The sequence below is a fragment of the Nyctereutes procyonoides genome, unplaced genomic scaffold, assembly GCF_905146905.1.
Source record: "Nyctereutes procyonoides isolate TBG_1078 unplaced genomic scaffold, NYPRO_anot_genome, whole genome shotgun sequence".
NCBI lineage: Eukaryota > Metazoa > Chordata > Mammalia > Carnivora > Canidae > Nyctereutes > Nyctereutes procyonoides.
Genome location: NW_026575133.1, coordinates 2,201,043 through 2,210,590, shown reverse-complemented (window position 1 = coordinate 2,210,590; position 9,548 = coordinate 2,201,043). Strand labels below are relative to the sequence as shown.

Genomic DNA, 9,548 nt, shown 5'->3' with positions numbered 1-9,548 from the left:
CTAGGCATTTCTTTCCCATGGTTCAATGTAATCCAATCCCAGATGTGCAAAAATTTCTTCTTCACTTTCTGCTTTGAGGAATATTTTCTGAAAGAATAAAAAGAAATATGTGCATTCAGATATTTTTAAACATCTCAATGCTGACATAGTGAAAGTTTTACCGGTAAATTGTCTTGGCGGAATGAACTATTACCAAAACGTAATTCCCTGCTTCTGAGTATAAAAAGCTGTCTTAACTGACTTCTTTTTTTTATCTTAACTGACTTCTGTAATTTTTACATTTTCCCACCCCAAAATATGGTGTTTTATGGATTAAAGTAAAATTACAACAGCCTTACATATTTAGCTACAGGCATTTGGTATTTTTCCTGTGGATCTGTAACCACAGTCGTTCATTAGAACCACCTGAAGGAACTTTTAAAAAAAACATTGAAGCCTGAGCTACACCCCAATCCAGTGAAATTAGAATCTCAGGAGAGGTTCTACCACCAATCTATTTAAAGGCTCTGGATAAAAAAAAAAAAAAAAAAAAAAGGCTCTGGATAACTCCCATGTGCAGCCAGAATTATGCACTGCTGCTCCAGGTAATGAGGAGAAGCAATTATAGGATACTTGTATATGTTGGGTTCTCCTTCAGGCCTTCCTCTGTCCCCACCTCAACCTCCCCCAGGCTCCCACCCTATGATGTCTTTTAGACCAACCATCACTTTTTTCATCCCTTCTTGCCTTACATGCCCACAGCGTTGGGCATGTAAGATGTACTCAGTTGTTAAACTATTTAGTATGTGTTAGTTTGTAAGTATTCCTAAATTGTGTTATGTGAATCTGCCTCCACTCACATGCTTGAGGCTTTCCTGCCAACATCTACAGCCCTCTCATCTGACAGCAGCACCTTGATTTTTTTCTTTGGGAAACCACCTTTCCCTACTCTCAGTCCATGAGGATCAGGTGGGCCTAATTCCATCTTCAAAGAGGGCTACCACATGATCCAAGCCAGACCAAACAGAGCCACAGTAAAGGGTTCAGGGATGGGCACATGGCCCAGGCCTGGCCAATGAATGTCACCTAGGACTCTTGTCAGAACTATTAAGAAAGAGGTTCTTCTATGTCAAGCTTGAAGGATGAGAATCATAGGAAAACCATGCCTGAGAATGAAACCAACACTGAGGGAAATCTGCATTAGCAGCTGGATACAGCCACACCTGAAGTTGGTGTTACCCCTAGATGCTGCAGTATATAAGCCAAGGACCCCTTTTTTTTGCCGTGCCATCTTGGTTTGGGTTTCTGACTTGTAACTGAGGTAGCTCTAATTGAATACAGCTCAGTTAGACTGTAAGTTCCTAGAGCATTAAGATCATTACTTCTAGTTATTTTGTGTCTTATTCCCCTCAGAGCTTAGTTTAGTGTGCTTGACCACTGTAAGAACAGTAGACCTTGACCACTTGGAAGAGTAAACTTGTAGATTTAACAGATGAATATTTAACTCTTCATAATTCATACAGTAATTTATCATTTTGCTGAGGCATGAATTTGGATCATGGCCAGTGTAAGGCTAGCATACCGAGTTATAACTGGTGTGTGTATATATATATATATATATATATATCTGGAGAGTGAGCCTAGTTGATTGCCCATCTACATTTCAGGACATCTCTTTTGCTCTGTCTCTTGCACTACACTCTCATTAATGACTTACATGGTCACTTAAAACGTTACTGCTCATTACATTTAAGGGTACTTGAGTGGTATTTATGATTTGGGGAAATCCTTGGTTTCCTTTGGAATTATTCACTAAAAATACCAAATATAGACCAAACTCAATTAATGTTCACCACTGTACTGGTTATGAGGGCCCAGCAAGCTCATCATCATCGAGCCCAAAGCCCTTAAGGTACATTCTGGGCCAGGTGGGAATCATGCTCCCATCAGGATCTTTCTAGTTGCTCTTAAACTGTGATCTGTGGGAGCAGGACACTTAGGGAAAAGAAACTGAAACTGAGCACTAAAATCAGGTCAGGAAAAGTGCTCAAGGAGCCTGCCATTGGGATGAGGATTGAAGTAGCCCATGTTGGGTAGACAACTCTACCTTGGTCTTGTCATATAATGCATGGTTATCCAGGATCATCTTCCGCTCATGAGAGGCATAACGCCGGAGGTCTCTCTCGAACTGCTGGACAAGATATAATTAAAATAAATTACTATCAAGTCTAGAATGTCTTCAGTATTATGTGTTTAGAGATATCTAAATCCCTATAATGAAATATTTATTTATCTCCACTAAACATTCTCAAAGCAGTTTTCTCCCTGAGGGCAAAGGTCCGTGATGACAGAGTCTGCGCTTGCTCATGCACACTAGAATGTAGGCTACTTGAAAACAGGAGCCCGACTTGTTAATGACCATACTCCCTTCTCTAACAGTGCCCGGCATCTAGAAGATGTACAGCAAATGTTTGTTGAGTGAATAAATAAATGTTGCAAGGATTGTGTCCAGGATAATACCTGGCCCTAGGTAAATGCTGGATAAATAGTAGGGTTTTTTTTTTTTAAGATTTTATTTATTTATTTATTCATGAGAATACACAGAGAGGAGAGAGAGAGGCAGAGACACAGGCAGGGGGAGAAGCAGGCTCCATGCAGGGAGCCCGATGTGGGACTCGATCCTCGGTCTCCAGGATCACACCCTGGGATGAAGGCGGCACTAAACCACTGAGCCACCCGGGCAGCCCTAAATAGTAGGTATTATTATTATTATTATTTGCAATATCACTATTATAGAGAGGATTAGGAGTCAGGAGACCCAAATTCCAGCCTGGATTTTGTCCCTATATGGCTGTGCATGTTTTGGCAAGTCACCCAGCTTCTCTGACTCTTGATTGGTTGAACAGGAGGATGAAGGACGTGCATAAGTAAGGTCCCCTCTGGCTCTACAGTCTCATATGAGATTCTGTAAAACTGATGGTTTGAGCCGCCTATCCCAGAATATCCTGTTCCGTGGACAAGGGTGGGCTCTGGGGCTGCAGGGAGTGAAAGCTGAATCCTAAGATTGAGGATAGTTGCCACCCAGGTTGATTTTCCTGGGAGAAGCGTAGATCTCGAAACATTGATCTTTCCCTGAGAGATAAGGAGGGAAGCATGGGGTAATCGCGCCCTCTAGTGGCGATGAGCCATCTCCTCTTCTAGGAAAGCTGGTTGAGGCTGGGACCCCTTCCCCACCACCACCTGGCGTGTAAGAAGACAGATTTTTCCAGACAGAAGTCCTTTATAATGTGGCAGAGGGGGAGCCAGGGTTGTGAACAAATCAGGGTGAAGCAGATTCTGAGTGAAGTAGCTAATGGTCTGTGAAAATGTGGAGGTATTACTGGGCACTGTGCTCCCTCTCAGCCCTGGGACACTGTCTGCATGCTCCCCTCTCCAGCATGTAGAGCAAAGGCTGCTCACACTATGTTACGTTGAGAACAATTCCCAGGCCCTGAAATCTTTGGGTAAAAAGGTGAAACTGAGTTTCTCACCTGCAGAATTTTAGACTAGGGGTACCTCGGTGGCTCAGTGGTTGAGGCATCTGCCTTTGGCCAAGGGGGTGATCCTAGAGTCCCAGGATTGAGTCCCACATCAGGCTCCCTGCATGGAGCCTGCTTCTCCCTCTGCCTATGTCTCTGCCCACCCCCCCTCCCTCCCTCTCTCTGTCTCTCATGAATAAAAAAAAATCTTTAAAAAAAAAGAATTTTAGACTAGAACTAATTCTGGTCACCCACCAACAGGTATCAACCTGGAGACAAAACACACCACATTCAGTGGCTGCATAAGTAGGGCATAAAGATTATAACACAAGTAGCTACCATATACTGAACAGGTGCCATATTTAAACCCATGTAGCCTCTTGTTTAATCCAAATGGCAACATTAGGAGGTTACCCACAAGAGAGATGGCACAACTGGAGCTTATAGAGGCTAAACCACTTAAAGTCGAAGAGTAGAAAGCTTAGTGTCCTATCAGCACCTGCAGAACCAATAGCAGTAATTTCCAAGAACTCTGAGACAAGAGACTAGAATGTGCTGGAAACATGCCTGTCTTCAAACAAAATGAACAAAAGGCAACCATTTCTGCCAGTGATTCCTAACTGGTCTGACCTTGTATAAAATTGGACTTCTTTTTAGAACTCTCCCCTTCCTCAACAGATTCTGCGTTCCCAAAGACTCAGGTCTGTCAGACAAGCTGAATTCTAGCTGCATCCGAAACATGAGCAGGGCTTTTTTCAAACACAGATTTCTGGGCTCCATCCATCCCCAGAGTTTCTGATTCAAGAGGTCAGGAGTGGGGGATGCGGGGGAGGATTTACATGTCTAACCAGCGCCCAGGTGAACTGCTGCCGGCCTAAGCCCACACTGTTCTAAAGTAATCAGTCTCACTTGACCACGTGCAGGTGCAATGCCTCCCTCCGCTGCCATTGTCTCTTTCCTGGGCCTCAATAGACCCATCTTTTGAATCCCATCTTTTGAATCCATATAGCACTTACCCTCGAGCCAGTCCAGCCCAGCAGGGCAAAGGCACGGCGCTCATAGGGGCACATGACCAGGTCCACACGGATGGCCTTCCAGGTCTTCCCCTCCTGCTGGCTGTACTTGCCACCATCCACTCTCTGATGGTGCAATTTTAAAATCAGAAAGCATTTTTGAAAATGATCTAAAGCATCCACCTTCCTGCTAGGCAACTTTAACTTTTCAAATGTCGACTCCACGAGGTCACAGTATAAAAGTAATCCCTGAAAACAAACAGAAAGACCTCAGGAAGGGTCCCCAGTGGACGGGGTCTGCAATTTTATACTGGCTCTTACTGAATGCTCTCAACAGAAGCCTCACAGGTTTGAGCAATGCTTTTCCCTTTTGTGAGCCCACCTGGCACTGGGAGAGGAAGCCAGGAGGTGGGTGCATTAGCCTCTCTCTGCTGCAGAGAAATTTACTGGTTAGAGAGGCCAAGCCCACCTCTGGCAAAGCCACCGGAGAATCCCTCTCCTTACTTCTGAATTACAAGTCTGTGCTCAGGAACTTGCCCTACACCTTGGAGTACAAACCAACCATGAACAAAAGCCCTGCCGCTTTTTAGGCAGTTGCTTTGAGTGTCCCTCTATATTATGCTGATGACCCAGTTTCCTTGGCCCAAAGGGTTGTGGCTGGAGGCTCAGCCCCGCTTTGGGGCAGGACGACTCACTACTTCCAGGTAGCATTTTAAGATTGTCACTCTGTTCGCCTTGGAGAGTGGGATAAAGTTAGTGATGGTTATCCTACCTAATGTTGCCGAGTCAGAGAGAGAAGATGTGTCCAGAGATCCTCCAATTTGTCTGCTCTGTGGCAATTTCTCACAGCACAGGGCAGATGTGGGGCAGGGAGAGGCAGTGATAATCAATGCTAAATCTGAGTGTCAACTAAAAAAGCAAATAACCTCAAAATAATTCCATCGTAGCTATGTTATTATGCATTCCTTAGATCAGATGTTCTCCAATTTTATCATCAGAAGCATTTGGAAAGTTTGTCACAGTACAGTTTGTAGGGCCCTCCCTTCTCCCCCCCTTCCTCCAGTGATTCAGTGGAGGGAAAGTGAGAATTTGCATCTCTAACAAGTTCCCAGGTGATGCTGATGCTACTGGTCCAGGCACCACACTTTAAGCATCATTGGTTCCGTTTATTTATTTTCTTTAAAGATTTTATTTATTTACTAGAGAGAGAGCATGTGGGCACAAGCAGAGGCAGAGGGACAAGCAGACTCCCCACTGAGCCCAGAGCCGGCCATGGGGCTTGATCCCAGAACACCAGGATCATGACCTAAGCGGAAGGCAGATGCTTAACCAACTGAACCACCCAGGTGCCCCTGGTTTTGTTTATTTTGTTATAAGGAATGCTTTGCATTTCTTCTGCAGCCCTCCAAGAGACATTGTTTTAGTTCCACCAAACTCTGAAGGGACATTTTTCCTGACCTCAGAAAAGGACTCTAGCTCTCCAGTACATTCCTCAGGAAAGGTATTAAGAAGAACACATTGTTTAAAGGGGGCTAGGAGGGAAGCACTGGCGTCAGGAAGACCCTTTGGGGACAGTGGCAAATGTTGCCATAAAACAATCTAATAACCAGCTCAAGAAAACACAATTCTGCTTGTTAATGAAACTTTATGAAAATGAATACAGTATAACAGCCTTTCTTGTAAATTTGAATTATGTACATTTGAAAAGTGAGCTATTAAAATATTACCCAGTCTTTCTTTGAAATCCTATTTGGAATAACACCCACCTCCCCCCAAAAATCCACAACACTGGCTTTCTAATAATTATGAGCTGTGTTTGCATGACAGTCACTTTGGCTGTTTGTAGACAAGGGGCCATCCTGGGTAAGGGTTTGCTCTGAATTTTGCAAGGTGTTTGAGAATACGTGCCTTGAAAATGCTCCTGTCTGCATGTTCAGGCACTTGTTCTGCAGTAGGGCACAAGTATCAAACACACACAAACACACACACACACACACACACACACACACACAGCCCCTGACACGGCTTCCTGCTCTCCGGCTTGGGCTGTCTTGGGGCATCTCTGTGTTCTACCCTTTCTTTGTTGCTCGCCATTTATTCTTTGGTAACTTCTTTCCTTCTTTGAAAATCCCTTTGAAGTTTCTGGCTCTGGCTACCCAGCCACAGCCACAGGGTGACTACATTTCCTATCAGCATGTTTTTTTCTTCTACTGGAAACTAAGGGTCTCCTGACAAGGAGGGATGCCTTCCATGTTCCTCCCTCCCTCCCCAGGGGACTGAGCAGCCCACTGGCAGGCTAATGACACAGCCTTCCCCCTATTTGATAGCCAGGATCCATTATTCTTCTGTTTCTGTTTCTTCAAAGTCAAGTCTGTTTCTCAGCAGGAGTGAATATGTTCTTTAAAGAGTGTAAACACTTTCACTCTCTCAGCCTTCCAGGAACTAGGGATGTAGCCCAGTAGAGCAGTGAGTGGCCCCGACCAGGGTCCTACCCACAGGGGTGAACCCCACCATGCTCAGTTAGCCCTCCCCTCTTTGGGTTAGGAGAATGCAGGCTGGAGGAGCCTTAGGCCTGGGGACCTCCACCGCACAACAGTGCTCCAAGCTCTTTTTCCTCCCTTTTTTCCCACTGACCAAGGGGTCTTCTATAAGGCTCACATTTACTAAAAAAAAAAAAAAAAAAAAAAAAAAAAAATGGAGAATTTATTTATTTATTTGAGGAGAGAGAGCAAGAGCACACAAGCAGGGGGAGAAGCAGGCTCCCCAGGGAGCAGGGAGCCGCCACAGGGCTCCATCCCAGGACCCCGGGATCACGACCCCAGCCATAGGCAGATGCTTAACCTACTGAGACACCCAGGAACCCTAAGGCTCACATTTAGATTCAGCTGATGGGCGGTTCAAACCGATGCCTACTGGCTGCTCATGATGCTCACATACCCTGTGCATGCTGAGTATGTGCATGCAGATACCTGCGTGGGATTTCATCATGCAATTTGGAAAATGGAAGTCTTGGTAAGAACGTCAGGGCTGAGAAGTGAATTAGAATATTTTACAACCAAGGTGGTAGGGGCAGGCCCAGGGCCACAGGGGTACAGGCAGAGCTGGGACACCTGACTGCCTCTCAGTGTCTGCTCCTCAAGGTCCTGTTTGTCCCCAAGTGAGGAGGAGCAGCTGCACCTGCTGCTCCTGGGGCCCTCAGCTGGCAGCGGGCCTGGCTCTCTGGCAGAACTCAGGGATAATTGTGCATGAGTGAATCATGCTTACAGCCAGTGTTTGTTAGGCATTATCAGGCCCTGTGTCAAGGGCTTTATCTAATAATTATCAGTTAATCCCCCTGCGCATTAATGAAGTGAGAGAGCCTTGCTATCTCTGTTTCATAGATGAGGAAAGATTAAGCAAAGCATACTAGGTGATAAGGCCAGTAAACGACAGGGTTGTGCTTCGAATGTCCCAAATGCCCACACCCTGAATATCCCAAATGCCCACACCTTCACATGTGCCTGCCCATCTCTTTGCTTGGAGGTCAGAGGTATGACTGCCTCAAACTGAGAGAAGACGAAAGGAGAAAGGCTTAGGTCTTAGTCCAGAACAGTCTCAGGGCATGAGAAGTGTAGTGCCTAAAAACCCAGACTAAATAGGCCCTCCTTCACAGGGACGCCAGGCCTTGCAGTCCCACGGGCCTTGATCAGGAAGTCCATGAATTGTGCTGTCTCTCCATGAGAAATTTCCAACTTCCCTGCTTGAGGAGCGCAGAGGGGCCCATACCGGTGGGGCTGACTCTTCCTCATCCTTCCTTCTTCTGGTATGGCCTATAAGGTTCACTCTCAGGTTCCCTGGCCACCCTGTGTCCTCTCTCCTGAGAGGGACGAGGGGACTTGGGATGGCCTCACAGATGAATTTGGATCTAGTTCTAATGTTGGGTCCTCCCTTCTGGTGCTCCTGGCTTTTATTTCACTTCATCTGAGGTTTCTCTCTCTCTGCCATATAGATCACTCAGGAAGGATGAAGTTGTGCCAGAAAAACACCAGCCTCAGCTTCCTCAGCCCATCAGGCTTTAGGCCTCTGGGGTCGAGCCCACTAGTCTCTTTGGGAAATGGAGTTCTCACTGGAGTGGGGCACGAGTCAGGGCCCTATAGGTGGCTCTGGCTGCTGCTCATCCTTCACTTCCTCTGCCTGGCAATGGTAGCCTAGGGTAAGTCTGATCTCCTCAGTGGGTGGAGGCTTCTGAGCCCAGCCTGTCCTGGCTAGTTCCCTTCTTCCCATCTCAGCACAAAGTCAAGGTGGTTGTTGACTAGCAGAGTTCAAGGCACCAGCAACGACTCCTGGCTAATTCTATCTCAGTCCCAGTGGTCCTGCTCCACCCCTAAGCCTGCGGCTGCCCCTCTCACACCTCCCAGGTCTTTATGGCGCATGCTCTCCATTTGTTTAGGGGATGTAGTGCTCCTGCACATCTGACACTGAGACATACCGCCCTCAGCGGTATGTCTTTGGAAACAGAACAAGTGTGTATAAACAAGATAGATATTCACATCATGGACTCTAGGACTCCAAGCAGATAAGTCTCATTGTGTGTCATGTGGCATCATATAAGCTGTTGCAAATCGTTGAGAATCAATCAGATGGTCGTCACACAATTATGAGGTAAATAGTATGCAAAATTCAACTGTATTAATGTAATGCTTGAGCGTCCAAACATCTACTTTTGATCCTTCTTACCTTCCTTTCCCATAAGTTTATCACTTTAGGTAAAAGTTGTTCCTCATCTTCGTCTGTTGACCCAGGGCTGGTAATTAAAAAATCTACATCATGCCCAATCTTCTTACCCCTGACCAAAAAAAAAAAAAAAGTATAAAATGGAAATGAATTATATTTTTAGCTCTCAATTTTTCAAAATCACCTTTATTTCTGTGCCCTATGCTCAAGGTTTGCAGCATAAAATGTTCGTGATTATATATTTTTTAGATGTCCTTGGTTGTATAACTCTATCTACTCTTGCAAAATAAATTTATGAAAGAAAAAAATCACACATAGTACATAA

At 45.4% G+C, this 9,548-nt stretch overlaps 1 protein-coding gene across 2 annotated transcripts in view; it reads right to left on the bottom strand.

The window, feature by feature from the left end:
* Positions 1 to 9,548, bottom strand: part of DNTT (DNA nucleotidylexotransferase) — a 28,852-nt gene continuing 19,304 nt past the window's right edge. Inside the window, exons 8-11 of one of the 2 annotated variants that reach the window (XM_055300428.1) lie at positions 9,227 to 9,335; positions 4,514 to 4,759; positions 2,087 to 2,170; positions 1 to 87 (exon numbers count right to left, since the gene is read on the bottom strand). In XM_055300428.1, coding sequence (XP_055156403.1) covers positions 1 to 87; positions 2,087 to 2,170; positions 4,514 to 4,759; positions 9,227 to 9,335 — 526 coding nt within the window. The remainder of the gene's footprint in view (positions 88 to 2,086; positions 2,171 to 4,513; positions 4,760 to 9,226; positions 9,336 to 9,548) is intronic. The other variant, XM_055300429.1, reaches the window with a different exon arrangement.